This window comes from Aethalodelphis obliquidens, unplaced genomic scaffold (assembly GCF_003676395.1).
Source record: "Aethalodelphis obliquidens isolate GAN/ISIS:26980383/991018 unplaced genomic scaffold, ASM367639v1 scaffold43, whole genome shotgun sequence".
Classification (NCBI taxonomy): Eukaryota; Metazoa; Chordata; class Mammalia; order Artiodactyla; family Delphinidae; genus Aethalodelphis; species Aethalodelphis obliquidens.
Genome location: NW_020837987.1, coordinates 14,527,344 through 14,551,925, shown reverse-complemented (window position 1 = coordinate 14,551,925; position 24,582 = coordinate 14,527,344). Strand labels below are relative to the sequence as shown.

At 47.1% G+C, this 24,582-nt stretch overlaps 2 protein-coding genes across 8 annotated transcripts in view; one reads left to right on the top strand and one right to left on the bottom strand.

Annotated features, from left to right (window-relative positions):
• Positions 1-11,555: 11,555 nt before the first annotated feature.
• Positions 11,556-24,310, bottom strand: ZNF473 (zinc finger protein 473). 7 transcript variants are annotated; one of them, XM_027080295.1, is made up of 5 exons: positions 23,855-24,308; positions 20,601-20,756; positions 18,739-18,865; positions 15,576-15,665; positions 11,556-14,294 (listed from the first exon to the last, which is right to left on the bottom strand). In XM_027080295.1, exons 2-5 carry the CDS (start codon positions 20,640-20,642, stop codon positions 11,731-11,733), a joined length of 2,823 nt encoding a protein of 940 aa, XP_026936096.1. In that variant the 5' UTR covers positions 20,643-20,756; positions 23,855-24,308; the 3' UTR covers positions 11,556-11,730. The 7 variants fall into 7 exon arrangements, with proteins under 7 accessions (XP_026936096.1, XP_026936098.1, XP_026936097.1 ...); XM_027080297.1 differs by having other exon boundaries at positions 24,029-24,308; XM_027080296.1 differs by having other exon boundaries at positions 24,068-24,308.
• VRK3 (VRK serine/threonine kinase 3) overlaps positions 22,810-24,582 on the top strand; it is a 44,668-nt gene continuing 42,895 nt past the window's right edge. Inside the window, exon 1 of the mRNA XM_027080308.1 lies at positions 22,810-22,828. The gene's annotated coding sequence lies outside the window, so the exon portion shown is untranslated. The remainder of the gene's footprint in view (positions 22,829-24,582) is intronic.

Here is a 24,582-nt window from a genome sequence, read left to right as displayed (position 1 = left end):
TTTTTTAATGTTGAAAATTTTGGATCATAAAACAAAAAGCTATATACTCACCTACAACTTGGCCATCCTCAGAAGTCAGGTTGTTTTGATTTTTTTTCATCTTTCCTTCTGAATATCATTTTAAAATAAGTGTTACTTTATTTAATTGTAATCAGAAACAATTTTGGCTTCTCTGTTTTGCCCTCACTATACCATGACATTGTCCATTGTCACCACGTAAACTCCATCCTCATCATTATTAGGGCTAACGATGTTTCATTGGTGGGCATAGAATAATCTATAAATCCATGCCCCCATTTAGACTTTGCTCTAAGCCCCAGATTGACACAGGTTATTCACCAATTTTCCCAATTATGAACCATGTAATAATGAGCATTTCCATGCTAACTTCCTCTCTCCTTTTGGGGGGATTATTTCTCTAAGTCAAATTCCCAGGATGGGAATAACAGAATCAAGACTCTAACCATTTTCTTGGTTCCTGGAACATATTGTTAAATTGCTTTTTAAAGGGGCTGGACCTAATCTACCTGGAGCAAGCTAGGGAGTGAGGACTACAGTTCTGTTACATTATAACCAACACTGAACATCAATCATATAATGTTTTCCCATGTCAAACATATAAAATGGCTAGTGATTTCAGTAACTTACTGTGTGCCAATTTTGTGCTAAGTCCTTGGTACGTGTGAACTCCTTTCATTCTTCAAACAACCACATATGTTCAGGGCTGTATTATCCCATTTCACAGATGAGGATACCGAGGCATGCTGATAATGTAGACAAAGCCCCACAGCTATGAGGTCATGGAGCCTGAACTCAAGGTCAAGTAGTCAAGCTCCAGGAGCTATGCATTGAACTTCTATTGGGATTGAACACATTTCACATATAACATTTCCTTCCTAAAATAATGTTTATTATCTTATTATAAAAACCAATACATGCTTTTTATAAAAAATTTACAAGATCCAAGAAATCCAGAAGATTTTACGCAAAGGCCAGTGCTACCCAGAGATAACTCTTAACATTTTGGTATACTTCTGCTATTTTTAAAACTTAATCACAGTATTATAATGCTTTAATAAATCTGGGACATAGTTAATATACAGTTTAGCATACTTCTGTGTTTACTTAACTTTATATCACAGGCCCCTATCATTAAATATGATTTACCGATATCATTAAATACCCACGTCATTAAATAATCTTTAACAACCTGATGTTTGGGGGCTTTGCATATTTTGTGTTTAGTAGTAGCCAGTCCCCTGTTGGATACTTTGGTTGCTTCCAGTTTTTGACTTTTATAAACATCCCTTCTACTGAAGTCTTAGGCTGAGCACCCTACCAGCTCCCAAGTAGAATCCTGGCAGGGAGTCTGTGGGGTCAAAGAGAACATTTTAATGACCCTGTGCACATAGTTAATGGCTTCCTGAAATTTCTGCATCTGATTGGCAGTGGATGGGACTGCATCTCACCAACATCATCACTGGTAGTTACCATGTTTAAAAGTCTTTGCTCAGGTATTTCTTCTGTGACTTCCTTCATGGTTGATGAAATACTCGTTTATTGTGAATAATTCAAACAACACAAGAATGAAGAACACTATGGCTCTCTATAAATCTTCATTCCAAAGATTCTAGACTGTTTTCTGTTGTTTCTCCCTTTCTGTTGGTATGAAATATATATGTACATAAAATATTATTTATATGGCATAACCACAGACGTGATTTTAAGTGACTTTTTTCACTTGATATAATATTAATATTTTCCCATGACAATCCAAAATATATATATAGTACATATTGTACAAAAATATATACACATGTATATATGTATATATATATGTATCATCATTTGCCACTTTTAACAGCTGCATAATAGTTCATGCTAGAGTTTCTTGAATTTATTTAACCAAATTCTATTAATGAGCATTTGGGTTGTTTTATTTTCTTTTCCATCATTGGACATATATTATTTGACACTTGTGCAAATTATCTCCATAAGATGAATTCCTAGAAGTAATCTTGTGGGATCATAGAATGTCCATGTTTAAAATTTTGATAGTTATTGCTAAATAATCCTCCAAAAAAGGATGACCCAATTTACAAAACTCCTGAAAGTGTACATGAGTGCCTATTTCTTTCCTCCACTTCCTTCACAAATACTCGGTATTAGTCTTTTATTATTTTTAACATTTCTCATCTAATAAGTAAAAATGTCCTATTGGTAGGGAGATTAATGATCTTCTTATGCCTTTATTGATGTTTTGCCTTCTTCAAATTGCTTATTTATATATTTTGCCCATTTTTAATTGGGCTGCCTTTTTGTATTGATTTATAGGAGCAAGTCTATGTATTACACATACTAACTCTTTGGTATATACATTACTAATATTTTCTGCCAGTTTATTATTTCTCTTCCAGTTTTGTTTATGGTGTATTTTGCTATACAGAATTTTAAACTTTTTAGGTATTCAACTCTATCTGTATTTTCTTTTATAGTTCTTGGACCAGGTTCACACTAAGAAAAACCTGCCTCACCCCCCCAAGGATTATGAAGAAAGTTCTATATTTTATTCTAGTACTGTTACGATTTTTTAACAAGTAAATGTTTATTCCTTCTGCATTTTTATGGCTTATGGTATAAAATTTCAGTTCCTAGAGGCCACCTGCATTCCTTAGGTTGTGGCCCCTTCATCCTCAAAGCCAGCAGTGTAGCATCTTTAAATCACCCATCCTAATATATTCCACCATATATGTAAATTTCTCAGCACACTTGGTCCACTCCCTTCTCGAAGATTCACCCCTCCTGTACTAACATACTGACGTAGAATAATTGAATTCTTAGTCTAAGAGAACCTAATTTTGAATCTTGCCTTTGCCATTGCCTTGCTGTCTGATCCAGTTTCTTCATATTTTAAATGAGAATAATAAGCTATATTACAAAAGATGTTTTAGGTTTCAAATAACAGAAAACTTAAAAGAGTTCAAACAAGAAAGACAGTTTACTAGCTCAAGTAGCCAAAAGGACCAAAACAAGGCATTCATCTTGTTTATCCTAGTACTTCAGGATGCCTTCAGTGGCAAGTAAGAGAAAACCCCAACTCAACCTCACAAACACTAGGAAGAAGAAATCTACAGGTAAGGCAAGCTCCACCTGCTATACATTAATATTTCCCTACAATTTACTTGAGATTTATATGGTTTTATTTCACAATTATCTTCTCAAATAATTATATTGCCTGATCACCTTTTCATTCCTCTCAGCCACTTCCCTGTTTACTTCATAGTACTTACCGTAATTTCCTATTATAGGTCCCCTATTTACTGCCTGCTCTGACTCCCTGAAGGCAGGTCCTTTGTGTCTGTCACCACTATATCTCCAGCTCCTAGAGCACTGCCTGGAACGTGGTAGGTTCTCAGAAAATAGTCACTGACTGATTGATTTATTTCAAGCCTGAGCCATTCCCATCCCCACTTGCACGGTAAGAGAATGTTAGTTTCCCCACTCCCTCAAGGTAAGTATATCATACAGCTTTAAATTTTGGCCGGATATATAAATAAAGATAGCATTTTTCCTTTTTCTCTTCCTGGCGCTTTCCTACACATCCCTCAAAGCCTTATTCAAGACCCCTCCCCTGAGAAACCTTCCTCACATCAACCCTTTCAGTCCCGCCCTACCCAGTTTTTCTCCCTTCTTTGTGCTGTAACACATTTTTCATTAAGTTTTATGAGCAAAGCACGCTGTTTTGTTGAGCATCCCTACTACTTAGAAACGCCTTTAAAGAAGACCCCTTGGGACTTCCTTGGTGGTGCAGTGGTTAAGAATCCGCCTGCCAATGCAGGGAACACGGGTTCGAGCCCTGGTCTGGGAAGATCACACATGCCGCGGAGCCCGTGCGCAACAACTACTGAGCCTGCGCTCTAGAGCCCGCGAGCCACAACTACTGAGCCCGCGTGCCACAACTACTGCAGCCCACGCGCCTAGAGCCCGAGCTCTGCAACAAGAGAAGCCACCGCAATGAGAAGCCCGCGCACGGCAAAGAAGAGTAGCCTCCACTCGCCGCAACTAGAGAAAGCCTGCGCAGCAACGAAGACCCAATGTAACCAAAAATAAATAATTTTATTTATTTATTTTATAAAATAAATAAAGAGGGCCCGTCGCCTAGCGTCAGTGCTTAGACAGTTGTCATGAAGACAGGCTTCCGGAATTGACGGTTGCCCTGACAACGGACGCGCGGTGGTTAGCTTTCAGAACGCAGCCTGTGATTGGTCGAGAGGAAACGAACTGTGTAACCACCTTCTCCTTCACCACTCCGCCTACGGAAGATAGAAGAAGCCTTTGACACCGCTGTACCCAAAGCGGAGGCCGCCCCGGAACTCCAGGGTTTCCTCCGCCTTTGCCCTCAGAGAACCGTCGCCCTGAGGAGCCGGAATCCCGCGAGGACCTGGGAAATGTAGTTAGGGAGCCTGCGCAGGCGCAGAGGCATTCATGGCACAGGGGCTGCGCACTCCGCGGCATCGCCTTCGTGGGGACTGTCTGTGGGGGACCCACTCTCAGTCCAAGACCAAATTGCCAGGTACTTCAGGATACGAGTGTCCATGACACTCATTGTGTCCTCCCCGTCTTTGGCCAGAAGAGAGGCTCGGAGCGGTCTCGGAGTCTTAGGCCATCTAGAGCAGGGGTTCCCAACCCTCTGGCCGGTGTACCCACCAGTCCATGGCCTGTTAGGAACCGGGCGGCACAACAGGAGGTGAACAGCGAGCGAGCAAAACTTCATCTGGGGCTCCCCACTGCTCTCATTACCGCCTGAACCATACCCCACCGCCCGCCACAGGTCAGTAGAAAACTTGTCTTCCACGAAACCGGTCCCTGGTGCCAAAAAGGTTAGGGACCGCTGATCTAGAGGACAGAGGGGAATAAGAAGCTGGGCGAGGCTGGGGCCTGCCGTCAAGGAGCCTGAGGCTGGAAGGGGGGCGGGCTTTGAGGCGAGGCGGTTGTAGGGGCGGGGTTATGAGGCGAGGTTAAGAGCAGGACTAGAGCGGGAATTGGCTGGAATGGGCGTGGACGGGAGGGCGACCCTGGAAAAGAGGCGGGACCTCAGGTGGAATTGAGCCAATGAAGCTGGAGTAGGCGGAACTCGCTGACTGTCCTGAGAATCCTCCTATCCAATATCCTTCTTGAGTCCACGGGCGAAAGTGAGGCTCAGAGAAGAGTAGAGATTCGTCCAGGGCTGTTCACTGATCTTTCATTCTTGGTTTAGGGACTCATTGGCTGAATTAAATGGTGTTGAACCAGTTCAGTTTCTAAGCTAACTTTCTAAGGAAGGTAATTAGTAAATGTTTTGTAATAAGAAATTTATCGTTATTATTGTTCTATGAGTAATACAAGACTGAAGCATGTGTCACTTTTTGGCTCTCACTCCTTGTCGTAACGGGTGTAAATGATCTCTCAGGACTGGGATGGCCCAAGCCTTGTGACGCCGTGTTTTCCTGGTGAGTTTATCAGGTCTTTCTGTCCCTCTGTAACAGCTGAAATTTATCAAGCACGGAAGTTTTCTGACTCAGTGGAGATCTGCTTTTATGCAGCTTATGGTACAAAGGGAACAACTCTTTTCTATCTTGTTGTGATTTCTTTCACCAGCAGATAGGTAGGCCTACACGTAATTTTCAAAGCCAAGCAACGAAATGCTATTAGACAACAAAAAAAGTCCTCGTGTAATAAAGAGTGACTCCATTATTTTTTTTACTTTTTCTTTTTAAGATTCTTTTTGATGTGGACCATTTTTTTAAGTCTTTATTGGATTTGTTACAATATTGCTTCTGTTTTATGTTTTGGGTTTTTGGCCACAAGGCACGTGGGATCTTAGCTCCCCGACCAGGGATCAAACCCTCACTGCGTGCATTGGAAGACGAAGTCTTAACCACTGGACCGCCAGGGAGGTCCCGTTTTTCTTTCTTCTTTTTTTTTTTTTTTTTGCCCACACCACGCAGCTTGCGGGATCTTAGCTCCCCGACCAGGGACTGAACCTCGGACCACAGGCAGTGAAAACACCAAGTCCTAACCACTGGACTGCCAGGGAATTCCCAACTCCGTTTTTTTCAATGTTTGCTGAAAGCATTGAGCCTCACCCCTCCCTTTTCCCGTGTCCCACATCTGGGGAAGCAGATTGGAAAGCCTGGCTGTGCCCTCTTTTGGTGCCAGTGGGAAGTTCAAACCAAAGGCAGGAACCCTCACCCTGGCCCCACCCATTAACCACTATACTAACCCCAAGCCGGTCCTTGCTCTCTTTCAAGCCACTTTTGAACCAGCTTGGGAAGCCTGCCTGCTCCCTAAAGAAAGTCACATTGTGTGACTAGTAAATCGTTTCATACCTTCTTGCTGTGTGTGTGTGCCGACATCAGTCTGGATGTTCAAAGCAAATTTGGTGGTGGGGGGGCATCCTGTTTGGCCATAGTTCTTCAGAAGCTCCGTTCTTGTAACATGGTCCAGGAACAGGGAGCCTAAGATCATTATCAGATGGAGCACAGAAGTGTAATGTCCTGCATCCTCATGGGTTAGAGCTCAGGAAAGCTGAGCTGAATGACAGGTTGGATTATTGCTCACGTGATGCTCATTTACGCTTAATGGGTTCCCAGCCCTCTTTGCAGATGCTTGAGCAACCGAGGCTGTTATGTCCCACCTGCTGGCCCCAGCCCTGATCTGACCCTTGTGAATTGGGTTCAGTCACAGTTCAGACAGTTGAGGGTTCAAAACGTGGGGCAAGATCTCCCACTTTGGAAGGGCTTTCTGGGGAAGATGACCCCCAGAGGCTGCCTCCAGGGTAACAAGCCTTCAGTGATGGAGGGTGAAGCACATTTCTTCATTCACAGCACAAATAATTAGTATATTCGCAGAGTTGTGCAACCATCACCACAAACAAGTTTAGAACTTTTTTTTTTTTTAACCACGTCACGAGGCATGCAGGATCTTTAGTTCCCTGACCAGGGATTGAACCCATGCCCTCTGCAGTAAAAGCATTGAGTCTTAACCACTGGACCACCAGGGAAGTCCCAAGTGTAGAACATTTTCATCACCCTAAAAAAGAAATCCCTTAGCCGGCCTCTCTCGATCCTCCCGTTCCCCAGCCCCTGGCAACCACTAATCTACTTCCTGTGTCTTGTGGATTCGCCTATTCCGGACATTTCATTTAAATGGAATCATACAATATGGGGCCTCTTATATCTGATCTTTTTACTTAGCATAATGTTTTCAAGGTTCATTCTTGTTGTAGCATCTATCGGTACTGGATTCCTTTTTATTGCAAAACAGTATTCCATTGTATGGATTATACCACATTTTATTTATCAGTTCATCAGTTGATAGACATTAGTTTCCACTTGGAAGCTATTATAAATGATGGTGATATGAGCAATCATGTACACGTTTTTATGTGGACATGTGTTTTCTTTTCTCTTGGGAAATACCTAGGAGTGTAGTTGCTGGGTCATAGGGTAAGTCTAGGTTTAACTTTTTGAGGAACTGCCAGACTGTTTTCCAAAGTGGCTGAACCATTTTACAAGTCCACCAGCAGGGTATGAAGTTCCAGTTTCTCTACATCCTCACCAATACTTGTCTTTTTGATTATAGCCATCCTAGTGGGTAGTATTTCATTGTGGTTTGGATTGTATTTCCCTAATGACGAATGATGTTGAACATCTTTTCATGTGCTTATTGGCCATTTGTGTATTTTCTTTGAAGAAATCTATATTCAGATCCTTTGCCATTTTTAAGTGGATTATTTGTCTTGCTATTGAGCCGTAAGGGTTCCTTATATAGCCCAGCTACAGCTGCTATATCAGATATATGCTTAGCAACAATTTGTCCTCATTCTTTGTGTTGTCTTTTCACTTTCTCCATGTTGTCCTTTGAAGCACAAAAGTTTTTAATTTTGATGAAGTCCAATTTATCTTTTTTGTCTTTTTTTGCTTGTGCTTTTGGTGTCATATCTAAGAATCCATTACCTAATTTAAGGTTATTAAAATTTATACCTATGTTTTCTTCTAAGAGTTTATAGTTTTAGCTCTTACATTTAGATATACCTCTGATCCATTTAATTTTGTCAATTTTTTATTGTGGATAAATACACATAAAATTCACCATCTTAACTATTTGTAAGTGTACAGATCAATGGTATTAAATATATTCATCACTTGTGTGGCCATCACCACCACCCATCCCCACAACTGTTTTCAGCTTGTAAAACTGCCCCTTTCTCCAGCTCCTTGCAACCACCATTCCTAGGTACGATTTTCCTAGAACAGTATCTTCTCAACATTAGGCATCCACATCCCACCTCCTTGGTTTATGCAGAGTGGCCCCTTTCCATCCTCCTAAGACGCCACTGCCTGTCCCAAGATTCTCCTATTTATTTCAATCCATCCCCTTTGAAACTTTCAACCGCAACTGTGACTGAACAATCGGTATCACTTGCCGTGAATGGAAGTTTGCTGTAAAAGTAAATGCAACGAAAACTACTATTTGCACATTTTCAGTGGATAGCATTGCCCACCCAAAGTGCAGAGTTTGGGGTCCTGGGGAGAGGCTAAGTGTCAAAGCTACTTTCTCATTGGGGTGACCAAGAGGGATCAACAGACTCAAAAAGGGAACACTGGTCTCTCGGGTTGGATAGAGTAAGATGCCAGCCCCACCCCATTCCCCACCCCTGCCAGCCCACAGTGGACATGGAGCATGACATGAGGGAAATAAACAGCCACCAAAATCTGACACACAACTGTGTGACCATAGCATAATCTAGTTCATCCTGATGGATACAATTAAGAGTCCATTGGCAGGATGCTAGGCCTTAGTCGAGTGTTCCCCAACCTCATTCGATGACATACCGCCGTCAATTTGTTTTGCTGTAGTTGTGTGCCATGCATTTTCCTTTAAATCAGCTTAAAAACAAAACAAAACAAAACAGATCGATTTGTTTTTAAAGAGGACTTCCTACCACTACCATGAGTGAGAAACTGGTATCTCTTGTCAGTAGAGGAAAAAGGGGGAGAGGGGAAGTAAAATAAGTACCAGGAGAGCAAAACAATATTAAATTCTAGCAACAACTCTTGCCTGAGCCTGAGGCCTACTGTGTCTTTGTAACTAGAGAGGAATAAACATGCCGTCCACGCTTCCTCCTTGATCAAGTAGGATTGCATGAGAATGGAAAAGTGCCAGTTGATGATGTGCTGAGGACCAACTGAAATTGAGTGGTTCCCTGGTGGTCCTTGCCCCTCCCAGACTTTGGGAAAACAGATTTAACCATCTCATCGTGGGGTGGTTTTCACCATTAGGAGCCCTCCCGTCCTAGAATGTGAGCACTTGGCAGGTAGTGACTGTGCATGCCCAGCCTCTGCCCAGGTGTGTGGCACTGAGCTGAGAAAAGCAACCAACACTTAGAAACTCAAAACTTTAATCAGAGAACCAACACGCAAACATGAGGTCGGGCATTTCTACACTGGCCCGCAGAACACAGGTCACTAGTTACATAGATGCCCCCCCGCCTCCCCCCACACACAATGGCTGCCAACTTTCTACAAGACCTCTGACCTCCATCTGTGGTGTCAAAACTCTTGGTTGAACACACTGATCAAGTTGAGTTTCCGCCCCTGCCCTGCCCTGCCCCTTAGGTATCTATCAGGCCTGTTGCCCAGATACAACAGGTGGGGAGTTGGACGTTTCCGCCATTTGAAAACCAGTACACTCCCCACTGTGGTGTGAACGGTCAGCCAACAAGGTCCCAGTTTCAACGACAAAACCAACCAGCACAACTCAAGGTGCAAGGTTTGAAAATCCTAAGGGCCCAGAGCACATACTCCTGAACTTTTTTTAGCACCAAAAATATGAAAGAATATTAAAAGTGTCAAGAGTCCAATGTCTTTGTAAGATTGTGCTTCAGCAAAGAGGTGACTGGGTCACTTAGCTGGTGGAACACAAAAGCTCAGGGCCGAGGAGGTGCCATCAAGAGAGCTGGCAGTGTGGTTCCCTGCGGTGAGACTCAGCTGTAGAACAAGCCTGGCCAAGGTGAGCAGTGAACTCTGGGGCTCCAACAGGAAGGACTGTGTCCTCACTGGGCTCGCCAACAATCCTCAGGGGAATTGCTGTCATATAAGAGAATGTGGTATTTTAAGACGTCACTTGGCAATGGAAACGAGGCCATCCATTTCCCTTTGATTCTAGAAGCTTCAAGGCAAGGGCAGGGATTACCGTATTGGTGTTCCCCACCCTGGAGCCTAGGGAAGCGCCTGGTGAGTGGCCACCTTGGACAACTGGTAAAGGAGGAACATTCCAGCAGTCTTTTCTGTGCATCACAGTTTTTGCTACCAAGCACATCTTCTGTATAAATGGTGTGAACTGTGTGGAGACAGCAACATCCAATGCAGCTTTCCTAACTGAATCCAGCTGTTTACGGTATTAACTCTCACGATAAACTGGGTCTCATCATTTAACCAACAATTTTAAGTAGGAGGAGATTATGGGAAGGGGTGGCATGTGGATATGGGAGGGGGTCCTTTTGAGTGAGAGGTTTGGGAGGTTAGGAGTGGAAAGTTCCTGCCATGCAATGTTAGTTTACGTGTTCTTCTTGGCTTTTTGTGGGTTAAGAAAGTACTAGGACAGGGCTTCCCTGGTGGTGCAGTGGCTAAGAATCCACCTGCCAATGCAGGGGATGCAGGTTCGAGCCCTGGTCCAGGAAGATCCCACATGCCGCGGAGCAACTAAGCCCGTGCACCACAACTACTGAGCCTGCGCTCTAGAGCCCGTGAGCCACAACTACTGAGCCTGTGTGCCACAACTACTGAAGCCTGCGTGCCTAAAGCCCATGCTCCACAACAAGAGAAGTCACCGCAGTGAGAAGCCTGTGCATCGCAACAAGGAGTAGCCTCCACTCGCTGCAACCAGAGAAGAGCCCGTGTGCAGCAACGAAGACACAATGCAGCCCAAAAAATAAATAAATAAAATAATTTAAAAAGAAAGAAAGTACTAGGACAGAGCTGAGAGATGGAGGGAAGAAAAATGCTAGGCTTTTTTTTTTTTTTTTTTTTTTAAGAGCAAAGTGCTGGGGTTTTGGATCCAACGAAGCCAAGGATATTTTGGTGGAAAACTTTAAAAATAAAAGGCATGCACATTATTAGTAATAACGTTAACTGCAGTGAAATAAAGATAGAGGGTTGCTTAATTTTCTCTTCCTTTTAATGTAAAAGTGTATATTTGTTATATCTGATGCGTGTTTGTAGCTCACACTTGGTGAGTACTTACTATGTGCTGGGCACTTAGTTCTAAAGTGCTTCACATCTCTTTATCCTCACAACAGCCCTATGAAGTAGGTAGCTATTATTTTGCCCACCTTACAGATGAGGACACTGAAGCCCTGAAAGGTTCCATGACTTTCCCTAGGTCACTTAGGTGGCAGATGGAAGAGCTGGGATTTAACTCAGCAGACTGGCTCCAGTCTAACTCTGACTTCAAAAGCTCCACAGCTTCTCAATGTTTGTGTTTTCATTGTTTTAATGAAACTCATGTGTGCAAATTTTCTAATCAATCTTTATTAATAAAGAGATTTATTACTCTTGGGGGGGAGGGGCTTACACTGGGATGGTTTCAACTTTAGGCCTCGGATGAACACATTCTCAGATGTCTGGGATCCTGCTGCCACCCAGCAGCCATGGGCAGAATTGCTACCTGCTACTTTGGAGTGTGAACTCACTGATGTCGGCTAAGACCTAAGCAGCAGCACAAGGCTTTCTGACAATGTGGACACTGATGTGGTTTCTCCTTGGTGTGAATTCTCTGATGCTGACTGAGATGGGCTCTAAGGCCAAAGGCTTTCCCACACACATCACAAGCATAAGGCTTCTCCCCAGTGTGAGTTCTCTGATGCTGCATTAGATTTGCTTTCTGGGTGAAGGCTTTCCCACATTCGGCACACACAAAAGGCTTCTCCCCACTGTGAACTCTCTGATGCTTAGAAAGGCAGGAGCTCTGGTTGAAGGCTTTCCCGCATTCCTGACAAACGTAAGGCTTTTCTCCAGTATGAATCCTCCGGTGTCGGATGAGTGCAGCACCCAGGCTGAAGGTTTTCCCACAGTCGCCACATTCGTAGGGTTTCTCACCTGTGTGAACTCTCTGATGCTTAGAAAAGCACGAGCTCTGGCTGAAGGCTTTCCCGCATTCCTGACAAACGTAAGGCTTTTCTCCAGTGTGAATCCTCCGGTGTCGGATGAGTTGAGCACCCAGGTTGAAAGTTTTCCCACAGTCACCACATTCATAGGGCTTCTCACCTGTGTGAATTCTCTGATGCTTGGAAAGGCATGAGCTCTGCTGTGATGTTTTCCCGCATTCATTTTGCTCAAAGGGCTTCTTTCCTGCCTGAGTTCCCTGATGCTGAACAAGGTGGTTACTGTAGGCAAAGACTTCGTCACACTTGTTAGGTTTAAAGGGCTCCTCTGCAGTTTGGATTAACTGATGTTCTGAGAGACATGCACTTTGGCTGAAGGTCTTTCCACTTTTGTTACATTGAAAGGGGTGCTCACTCTTATGGGTGGACTGATGTTTGGCAAGGGAGGCACTATGAACGAAGGCCTTCCCGCAGTCCCTACATTCATACGGCCTCACTCCAGAGTGGATCCTCTGGTGGCGGATGAGCTGTGAACTTTGGCTAAAGGCCTTCCCACACTGGTTACACTCAAAGGGCTTCACCCTGGCATGAATCCGCTCATGCTGAGTCAGGTATTTGCTGCAGCTAAAGGTTTTCTCACATTTGTTACACTTAAAGCGCTTCTCACTGACCCTTGGAGGCTCTCTGTGCTCTGGGTTCTCATTCAAGATCTTCCTGCTCTCGTCGAGTACTTGTTTTTCTCTGGCGTGAATGCTCTGGTGGCAAGTTAGGGTAGAGTGGCAAATGAAGCGCTCACCACACTCCTGACATTCGTAGGGGGTTTCCACCGCGTGGATTTTCTGGTGCTGAACAAGGTGTTCATTGTGGCTGAAGGTCTCCTTGCATTCTGCACAGCTGTAGGGCTTTTCTATGGCGTGAATGGATAGGTGGCGATTTAGGTGGGAGGGCCGGGTGAAACTCTTGATGCATTGGTGGCACTTGTGGGGCCTGTAGCCCGTGTGAACCCTCTGGTGTTCATTAAGGTGAGTGTTCCGGTAAAAGCCTTTCCCACACGTGTTGCATTCGTAAGGCTTCTCGCCCCTGTGAACCCTCTGGTGGGTCTTTAAGGTCAGGATATGACTGAAGCGTTTCCCACACTCGTCGCACTTATAAGGTTTTTCTCCAGTGTGAACAGACTGGTGTTTGACAAGCAAGGAGCTTCGCCTGAAGGCCTTCCCGCACTCCTGACACACAGCCGTCTTTTCTGCAGCATGAATTTTCTGATGTTGGAGGAGGTATTTGTTAAAGTTGAAGATTGCCTTGCATCTGGCACATTCGTAGAGTTTCCGAGTGTGAGTTTTCTGATACCGGGTGAGATGAAAGGTTCGGCTGAAACTCTCACCATATTCATTACATTTGTCGGATTTGCCACCTGGGGGTGGTTTGTGACACTCAACAGGCTGTGAGTCTTGACCTGCTGGACCATCACTGTCTTGACTCTTACATGGTTCTTCTTCACTGTGAATGTTCTGATGCCACAGGCGGTATGTATTCTGACTAGAAGTCTTCCCGCACTTGTTACCCACATAGGATTTGGAGCCTGTGTGAGACACTGGCTGCACAAAAAGGCAAGAACTCTGGTTGACATCTTTCTCATTCCCTTGAGGCACAGTGGGGTCCTCCCTAGTGTGAAGAATCCAGTGCTGGATCAGATGGTAGCTCTGGCTGAAGCTCTTCTCACACTGACCACATTTATAAGGTTTCTCCCCTCCCTGGATGTTATCCTGCTGGCTCTGGTCTGAGTAGCACCCAAAGTCATTCCCACTTTCCTGAGACTTAGCGGGTGTCAGGCTCCTTTCAGGAAGATCAGGAGTCACAGAACCTGCTCCTGGGAAAGGGAGGGACTTGGGACCAAGGCCTCTCTTGAGGTTGTGGCTCTCGAGTTCGTGGCTCTTGCATTCTGTGGGACTTTCCTTGCTGGTAACAATATCGGACTTCAGAAGACTTTCCGGATCTCCAAGCAAACTATCTAACCAGCTCTGATCTATGTAGGCTTCTTCCAGATGGGAGTTCCAGAGGCCATCCTTGGAAAACATCTCAGTAATCTCCTGGAAGATTCCTTCATCCAAGAAGTCCTGTGGCAGAGGAGAGGTCTTGGCCTCAGCAGTGTCTGAAAGAGAGGGCAAGAGCAAATGTCTCCTGTGCCCTGGGGGTTAAAGACGGGAGCTGAACGCTGAGAGCAGACAAAAGGGAGAACAGGTGATGGGTCCTGAGTCAGGCCTATCTGGCAAGGAGATGAAGGAGACGGGGCCAGAGTGGTGATCCAGCTGGAACTGGCATCACAGGAAACAGAGCCCATTTCCAGGAGGATTAAGAGGGAAGCTGGGCAACCTCGAGGGTTCCACAGAGAAGTGGAGGCTCTCAGTGGATACTCTCCACCATCACCCCCATCAGCTAAGGCCCACTTCCTAGAAAAGTGCACTCAATGGAAAAGAGGTATAAGTGATAACAATGCAATATGATTGTTACCACGTGGTTATCATTGTAACCACATCCAAAGGTGGTTTGCACATGGTTACACATGCTTGGAACCAGCCTGGATGTTAAGGTGGCAGAAACAGAAATCCATGATTGCAGGAGCCTGGGCCTATGTGAAAACACCTGTGTGCTCAACGGGAGGCTACAGAAGGTCCATGTTCACAAGCTCACGAGAGGTGAGCAGAGAATAGAGCTCCAGGCTGACGGCTGGGGTGCAGGCTGAGACTGAGCCATGCAGCCTCCACTCCGTGGCCTCTGGTTCAGGGGTCCTTCTCCTCATGTTAACAGCCTAACAATGAGAAAAGCCTCCAGTGCCCCAGGCAGGGCCCTGCCTCTGCTTTTTCCTCCTGGGGATGTCTCAACCAGTGTTAACGCCTGGGAATCCTCACTGCTTGACTGGATCCCCTGGAGAAACCATGGCCTGGAAGAGGGCAGACCGAAGGCTCTTGGCAGCATTTAGGCCCAGGCTTGAGTTACTAACAGATGGGCCATCTGCTAGGCCCTGTGGACCAGGAAGGAAGGATGGGCCTGAATGAAAGGGCAGTGAAACAGGTAGACAGGGGGTCCACAGTGCTCAAGGGGCACAAGGCAAGAAGGTGGAGAGACCAACTCAGGGAATGGAAGGCCAACCCCTGCTGAGTCTGGAAGGATGTGGAGGGGGCAGAGGAAGGGCAACAGGACAACCATGTGCTGAACACAGAGGCAGGCAGAGATAAGGCATGCTGGGTGAGGGTCCTGGACCTAAAGCCAGTGCAAGGCAGAGTGAAGCCCGGAAGCAGGGAATCAAGCTGTCTGGGTAGACAAACTGGGTGGGATGGAGGTCCAAAGATGGAGGGCCCACAAAGGGCCACACCCCACGACCCCTCCACCCTCCTGCTCGCTGGGTGCTGGTGGGCCCTCTCTGCCCACTCACCAGGGCCTGTTGACTCTGGGCTTCCTTTCGCCAGGGCCGCCAGCTCTTCCCCATCATCTGGATGGGAGGTCAGGTTGGGTCTGGGGGAATCTGAAGGGAGAGAAAAGCATTGTCACCAACCAGATGACAGCAGCATGGAGGGTCATCCAGCCACTGAGTGGGAGCTTCCCAGCTCTCCTGACTATTCAGCACCTTATCCAGCACACGGCTCCCAAGGACCAGATGCAGCACTGGGTGACTCCAGGAACGCCTGCCCTACAGGGTTCCCAGTCCAGTGGAGGAGAGGGACCTGGACAGTCACAATCCAGAAGGATCAGAGCTGTGACAACTGGGCCTGGGAACACAAAGGATCTGTAACAGCTCTTGAGGAATGAGCAGAGTGGCCAGGGAGAGGCAGGTACTTCCTCGGCCATCTGAGATTCATTCATTCACCCATGGACCACACACACGGCCAGAGGCCTCCGTGGGCTAGGCCCCGTGAAGTGTGTTGGGGTCCCAGAGCTCAATCCCGCACTCTACCCCCCTGCAAACTTTCTCAAGGAAGGGAGCACAGAGTTGTAATCCCTGGGGAAATGTGCTACAGTGGGGAGAAAGCCACTGCTAACTTCAAAGATGAGAGGTCATGAGCCCAGCAAGTAGGCTTCATCTTTTAGCTGAAAGAGGGCAAGGAAAGAGATTCTCCCCTACAGCCTCCAGAAGGAACCAGCCATGCCCACACCTGGATTTCAGCCAAGGCAGACCCACTTCAAACTTCTGACCTCCATGGGGCTTCCCTGGTGGCGCAGTGGTTAAGAATCCGCCTGCCAATGCAGGGGACACAGGTTCGAGCCCTGGTCTGGGAAGATCCCACATGCCACGGAGCAACTAAGCCCGTGCGCCACAACTACTGAGCCTGCGCTTTAGAGCCCGCAAGGCACAACTACTGAGCCTGCGTGCCACAACTACTGAAGCCCACGCACCTAGAGCCCGTACTCTGCAACAAGAGAAGCCACTGCAGTGAGAAGGCCGCGCACCACAACGAAGAGTAGCCCCACTCGCTGCAACTAGAGAAAGCCCGTGCTCAGCAATGAAGACCCAACTCAGCCAAAAATAAAATAAAACAAATAAATTAAAAACAACCACAAAAAACAAAAAACTTCTGACCTCCAAAACCATCAGTCAGTGTGTGCTGTTTTCAGCCACATTTGTGGCATCTGCAAGAGTGCCATAGCAAACGATTACACCACTCATATATATAGACACACAAACGTGTGCCAGGGAGTCAAGGGAAACACATTTCTACCATGGATTGTAATTTAAAAATTGCAGACACTGAGATTTGACCTCCCACAAGCTGCTTCTGTAGCGTACATTGAGCAGTTTAGAGAAAATCTGCCCCAATGCAATAAAATTACATGAAATGATATTTTTCAGTGTGTAATCCTTTTTTTCCTTTTTAAAAATCTTTTGGAATAAATTATTTTTTCTGCTTTTGGAAAAGAAAGAAGCAAGGAACTTGAGAAGGGGAAATGAGCTGATCAGGATGAGGTGACATGGATGAAGAGCAGCACAGGCTCCACCTAGTGTCTCAGCCCTGCCGCTCCCTCCCTGGGTGACACTGCTGTTCACAGCCCAGGGAGAACGGTTAGCGCCGCAGGCTGCCTGCTCTCCTTGGAAAGGCCTGCTCGCAAGGCTGGCCCTTGGCTGGTGTCTGGGAACCTGGATTTCGGGAGTGGGGGGTTCCAGCATTCCCTAACCAATAAGAGGGGCTCCCTGTGCCCAAATGCCTGCTTCCCTTCGGGGAGTCTAGGATTTGGGTACGTGGCAGGCAGAGGGTGCCTATGCGACCAGCCCCCGGTAAAGAACCTGGGTGCTGGGTCTCTAATGAGCATCCTCGTAGACATTTCATATGTGTTGGCGCACCTGGTCGCTGGGGGAATTAAGCAATGGCCGTGAGTAGGACCATTCGCTGAGTCCCAAGAGTCCTCCTAGTCAATCACCAAATGTCGGGGTGCTCCTGGGGACTCCCACAGAGCTGGGAAGGTGAATTCCCCTCTCTGAACCTCGATTTCAGGAGGATCAAGAAAACAGGGAGCCAGACTTCCTTGCACGGTGACTGGAAGATGGGAGGAGAGGACTGTAAGCGCTTGCCCAGCACAAGACCCAGCTCCTGACACAGCGGCTCTTGCTGCTCACTCATCTATTCGTTGAGCCCCCAAAGCGGGTACTGTCCATTCCGGACACGGGGGCTCCACCAGGGAGCAGCACGAGTCCCTGTCCGCAGGAAGCTCCCATCCTAGCAGAGGGAGACAGACCATAAAATGAGCGATCAGAACATGAAGGAGCAGTGGGCAAGCCGGGCAGGGGAAAAGCAGGGAGTGCTCATGGGGTTGCAGTTTGTCTTAAAAAAGGGAAGCCCCATGGTGGTGCAGTGGTTAAGAATCCGCCTGCCAAAGTGGGATCCCAATGTCGGCTCTTCCCGGACCAGGGATCAAACCTGGTCCGGGAAGATCCCACATGCCACGGAGCAACTGAGCCTGTGCGCCACAACCACTGAGCCCGCGAGACACAACTACTGAGCCCACGTGCCACAACTACTGAAGCCCACGCACCTAGAACCCATGCTCTGCAACAAGAGAAGTCACCACAATGAGAAGCCTGTACAGCGCAACAAAGAGTAGCCCCCACTCGCCGCAACTAGAGAAAGCCCGCGCATAGCAACAAAGTCCCAACACAGCCAGAAATAATTTTTTTTTTTTTTAAGGGAAAAAAGAAAAAAGGGGAAGCCCTGAGTCAGGGAGGGGACAGAGAACAGCAAATGCAAAGATCCCTAAGTGTCAGCTGGAGGAATTCTTCTACTATGATAACAGGAAAGGCAGGGGCCAGATCAGGGTTTCTCAACCTGGGCACTACTGCCATTTGGGGTCGGATAATCCCTGCATTCTGGGATATGTGGCAGCACCTCTGGGCTCCACCTACTGGATTCCAGGAGCACACCCACCACTGCCAACTGGTGACAATCAAAAAGGTCGCCAGGCGTTGCCAATGTTGCAGAATCGGCCAGCTGATTACGCTGGTCTGAGGCGCTCAGGAGGCACGGGCCCCTTCCATGGGTGACAAGAGAGCCACGGGTGATCACCGAGCAGGGCAGTGACAGACCCCTGGGGCTGAGGTGGACACTCACTCAGCAGGAAGAGGTTCTGGTAGTTGTCCAGTGCTGTGTCCCAGAACAGGTCCCCCGGGTCCAGCCCCAGCTGCTCCCAGTCCTCCAAGGTGAAGTCCATGGCTACGTCCTCGAGGGTCGCAAATTCCTGGAATGCAACACACTGTCAGTGATGACTGCGGGGCTGGGGTCAGGGAGGGGCCAACGGCTTACTCAGCACCCCCAGCCCCCCATGCCCCAGGCCTTTGGCAAAAGTCGTCTTGTAAGAACCTTCAGATGTAAGACACTGGGCATCCCCGTATTTTCTAGGAAAGGACAGGAGTCTTGAAGAGGAGACGTGAGGTTCCTTCAAGGTCACAGAGGTGGGTCTGCCTGATCCTGACATCCATGTACCTTGGCTTTTGTTTTTTTCAGTGTTTGTTCAAGATTTTAAGTTTTTTTAATTAAAAAAATTTTTTTAATTATAGTTGATTTACAATGTTATGTTAATTTCTGCTGTACAGCAAAGTGATTCAGTTATACCTATACATTCTTTTTCACATTCTTTTCCCTTATGGTTTATCACAGGATACTGAATATAGTTCCCTGTAGGGCCTTGTTGTTTATCCATTCTATATATAATAGTTTGCATCTGCTAATCCCAAACTCCCAATCCTTCCCTCCCCCACCCCCTCCCACTTGGCAACCACAAGTCTGTTCTGTGTCTGTGAGCCTGTTTCTGTTTCATTTACTCATTCCACAAACACCTTGAGGAACTTCCCTGGTGGCGCAGTGGATAAGACTCCGCACTCCCAGTGCAGGGGGCCCAGGTTCCATCCCTGGTCAGGGAACTAGATCCCACATGCGTGCCACAACTAAGGAGCTGCCAAGCAGCAGCTAAGGAGCCCATCTGCCACAACTCAGACCCAGCGCAAACAAATAAATATTAAAATACAAACAAACAAACAAAAAACATCTTGAGGCTTCCTGTGTGCCAAACCGGTGATGGTCCCTGGGGACCCAGAGATGAGTCCCAATCAGTACTTGTACCCGTGGAGCGCCAAGTCTGGTGGGGCTGACAGATATAGTCAGGGACACCCCATCCGGGTGGATTTGTGCTACAGCTGAGGCAGCAGGGGTGATATGGGAGACCAGAGCGGGGAGGAGCTGACGCTGCCCAGGGAAAGTGGGGGGAATGAGCTGGGTCTTGAAGGTTGTGGAAGACTCACCAGCCAGAGATGGTGGGCGGGGTATATTCTAGCAGAGGGAGGAGCCTGACCAAAGGCGGGAAGCTGGAAAGTACAGAGTAACATTTTACCACCAGGCCAAGGAGGGAGTACGGCGTGTGTGGGGACACGGAGAAGACAGTGTGGAGGGGGGCAGGACCCAGGTCACGCAGGGATGGGCTCAGAAACCTGGATTTTATCCTATAGGCAATAAGGATTCCTGGAAGGATACTGAGCAGGAGAGCGACAGTGTGAGGGCTTTCCTTTAAGAAGATCGAGCTGGGGGACTTCCCTGGTGGTGCAGTGGTTAAGAATCCACCTGCCAATGCAGGGGACACGGGTTCAAGCCCTGGTCTGGGAAGATCCCACATGCCGCGGAGCCCGCGAGCCCCAACTACTGAAGCCTGCGCACCTAGAGCCCATGCTCTGCAACAAAGAAAAGCCACCGCAATGAGAAGGCCGCGCACCGCATCGAAGAGTAGCCCCCGCTCGCTGCAACTAGAGAAAGCCTGCGCACAGCAACGAAGACCCAACGCAGCCAAAAATAAATTAATTAATTAATTTTTAAAAAAAAGATCGAGTTGGGGACCATGATAAGACAGTGAGCCAGAACAAGGCAGGCCAGCTGTGCAGCCTTTGGGGATGATGGGTTAGGATAGGGAGGGACCCTTGACTCACCTCAGTCATAGCCAATGCGGGCCCAGCAGTCGAGTCCTCCATTAAGCTCCCCCTCCTGGGAGAAAGTGTCCCTTCCTCCTAGGGCTGACTCTGGCCACGCTGGAGGAGCCCCCAAAACTTCCAGAAGCAGGAGGAGGAGTCAGAACATAAGTCTCCCTGCAGGAACCACAACAATTCTATTTACTGAAACCACCCAGCCCCACGTTCCTCCTGTGCTTCAGAGCCCTCAAGGCCACTTCACAACCCTTCTTGGCACTCACAGTCAGTAAATACCCACTTGGGAGAGGTGGAGATTCAGATCTATCACCTTGGCGGAACCTTCTGTCTTGCTCCCCACTGTGTGCACAGTGCCTGGCACACAGTAGGGATTTTTAAAATATTTGTTGACAGAACACATGTGTCTCTAACTGAACCCCTGGGACGATGCTTCTGATATTTCTGATTCTCATCTCTAAGACTTGAGTCCAGGTGAGCCTCCAAGACTGTTGATGTTTCTTCAACCTTTTTTTTTAAACCATGACCCACAGTAACACAGACAATATATACCATGACTACTCATTTGCATATATAACTGAACAAAAGCTTCATGAAACAATACTTCATCTTACAAAGTAGGATGGACTGGGATGTTTACCATTCTGGTTGTTTTTATTTTACTTCATTAAAAAAAATTATGGTCACTGCCCCCCGAGTTATTTTCATCACCCATAGTATGCAAAACACTGTACCACTGGTGTGGCCACTGTGTATTTCCTAAGTAGCATATACCCGTGGGGTGTCAAAAGCATTCCATATCATGAATCAGCAACGACACAGGTCCACAATTCTTAAGTCTCTGGGGCCAGGTATGCTTTGAATTCAGAAATTTTCAGATTTTAAGAAGATAATCCAGGGGCTTCCCTGGTGGCGCAGTAGTTGGGAGTCCGCTTGCCGATGCAGGGGACACGGGTTCGTGCCCTGGTCCAGGAAGATCCCACATGCCATGGAGCGGCTGGGCCCGTAAGCCATGGCCGCTGAGCCTGCGCGTCCGGAGTCTGTGCTCCGCCACAACAGTGAGAGACCCGCGTACCGCAAAAAATAAATAAATAAATAAAGAGCTATGGGTATTCGTTTAAAAAAAAAAAAAAAAAGATAATCCAGGGACTTCCCTGGCTGTCCAATGGTTAAGACTTCACCTTCCAATGCAGGGGGTGTGGGTTCGATCCCTGGTTGGGGAGCTAAGATCCCACATGCCTCATGGCCAAAAAATCAAAACATAAAACGGAAGGAATATGGTAACAAATTCAATAAAAACTTTAAAAAATGGTCCACATCCAAAAAAAAAACTCTTAAAAAAAAAAAAGTGATCCACCATATATATGGTGTATTTCATTAGAATCCCAATGCAGTGGGGTCGGGGGAGGGCGCTGGCGGGAACATTTCATAATTGAATACTTTGATATTTCTAGAACAGAGGTATCGATATTCACTCTAGGTAGGATAAGTAAAAGTAATAAATCACAGCAGTTCTAATCAGTTGCGGGCACCAAATCCATGGAAAATAATGTTTGGTTTTCAGAGCTTTCTAGATTTTGTGACTGCAGATAAGGGAATGTGGTAGACCTATAATAAGTGCTAACATTTTACCCAACGAGGATTTCCCTCACAACAGAGGTTAAGCCGTGACTTTTTAGTATAATTTGATCCACAGATTTTTAAAATTTTATTTTATTGAAGTAAAGTTGATTTACAATATTGTGTTAGTTTCTGGTATACAGCAAAGTGATTCCGTTATTTATATATATATGTACATACAGTATATGTGTGTATATATATTCTTTTTCATATTCTTTTCTATTATGGTTTACTACAAGATATTGAATGTAGTTCCCTGTGCTACATAGTAGGACCTTGTTGTTTATTCAGTCTATATATAATAGTTTGCATCTGCTAATCCCAAGCTCCCAATCTGTCCCTCCCCCAGCCCCCCTCCCCCTTGGCAACCAGAAGTCTGTTCGCTATGTCCAATCCACAGATGTTTTTTGTTTTGGGGTGTTTTTTTTTTGCGGTACGCGGGCCTCTCACTGTTGTGGCCTCTCTCGTTGCGGAGCACAGGCTCCGGACGCGCAGGCTCAGCGGCCATGGCTCACGGGCCCAGCCGCCCCGCGGCATGTGGGATCTTCCCGGACCAGGGCACGAACCCGTGTCCCCTGCATCGGCAGGCGGACTCTCAACCACTGCGCCACCAGGGAAGCCCCACAGGTGTTTTATCTGGCCTGAGTTGGCACTGAGTGTTTTGACAGAAAATTCTTTTAAATAATCCCAAACTTAAAAGCTGGGAGATTTCACCTAAAGACTTGATTTCCAGCTTCTGAAAAATCCTAGGATTTGGCCACATGGGGTCTGCATTCCCATGAAGCTAGTTTGTTGGAGGCCGTTTAGAGCTACCCCGCACCCCGCTTTAGATGGGGTGAGCCCTCCCAGATGCCCCACAGCCTTCACCCAGACCTCTTCTCTCCTTTTCCTTATCTGCCTGACGCTCATAGACATCTGAGTTTGAGAACTCTACGTACAGTTTCCAGATCCCGTTCTGTCCACATCTCATACACTCTCAGCCCTGGGAGGGAAGAAACTGGAGCCCTGATGCGAAGCTCAAGGTCACCCAGCTTGTCATAATAACTTGAGACAAATAGGACTGGAAAACCTTAGGCCCTGGAGTCAGGGAATCTTGCCTCTTCCTGGTGTGGGACCATGGCCAGATCATTCACCCTTTCTGTGCCTGTTTCTTCATGTACAAAATGGGGCAGATACAACTCATCCACAATCTCTTGTCTACAATTCTGAAAACGTAAGGCTCTGAAAACCAGAACTTTATTCAAAAATTGGCAGCCAATCTGAACCCGAATTGCCACAGGCTATGTATATTCTTTATTCCCCTTTAGTGTGGGTATTCATGCCTTTTCCGGCAGAAATACTCGATTTCCAAGAATTGCCCCAGATCTCGCTTGGGGGTGTTGCCTAGTTATGAAACATGCACCCTACTAACTCTCTAAATTCTGAAAAATTCTGATTCCCGAGATGATCCTGGTGGCTGAGGAGCTGACAAGAGAAAATGCGAGGACAGAGCGGCGCCTGGCACACAGATAGCGCCCAAATAAATGGTAAATATCTTGACTTTCTAAGGAACTGCCATTCATTCATCCCTCAAGATCTGACTCAGCTCTGCCAAAGACTTCAGGCAACTCACCCCCCTCCTTCAGCCTCAGTTTCCTCACCCAAGAATAAAATAAAATAGAATCGATCCTCTCTGGGCTGCCGGTGAGAGTTGGAAACCACTTCAGCAAGATCCTGGCTTGTAACTCTGAACAAGGGCTCAAGACTCCACCTAGATACCCACAGCCCAAGGCGACTCGCCCAGTGCCGAAGTCTCCCCAAAAGCATTCCGTCACCTCTCGTCTTCAGCGATCCCAGCCCCGGCGTCTCCTCACCTCGAGACTGCGGTCAGCCAGGTTAAAAGACTCGACCCCAAACGGGTGGTAGCCGGAGACCCAACTGCTCGGACACGCGCCTCCCCACAGCCACTTCCGTTACCGGGAGAATCTCTTCAGAGCTACTCCCCACCCAGGATCCTCCGCGCCAGCCCCAGGACCCCGTTTCCCAGAGAGCTATGCGGACGCCTTTTCTTGTCTTCCCATCTCCACCCTCTTCTTCGTCCTTAGAGGCCCCGCTGAGCACACTGGGAAATAGAGTAGAAAGAGACTCGGCATCAGGTGGCATCTGGGTATTGTAGTCCAGCTTTTGAAGGACAACCTAGTCAGTCTTCGTAGTTCATCCCTCCTTACGATTGGCTCCACGTTGGCATATGCGCAATAGAACCAGGAAGCGTTCCACAGAATGTGGAATGCGGTTGGGCGATGAGGGAAAATCCCTCCCCCAGCCCTGAGTCAGAGGGCTGGTCTGCCGCGAAGGTGCCTGGGAAATGGAGTTCCCAGGAAGGCACAGC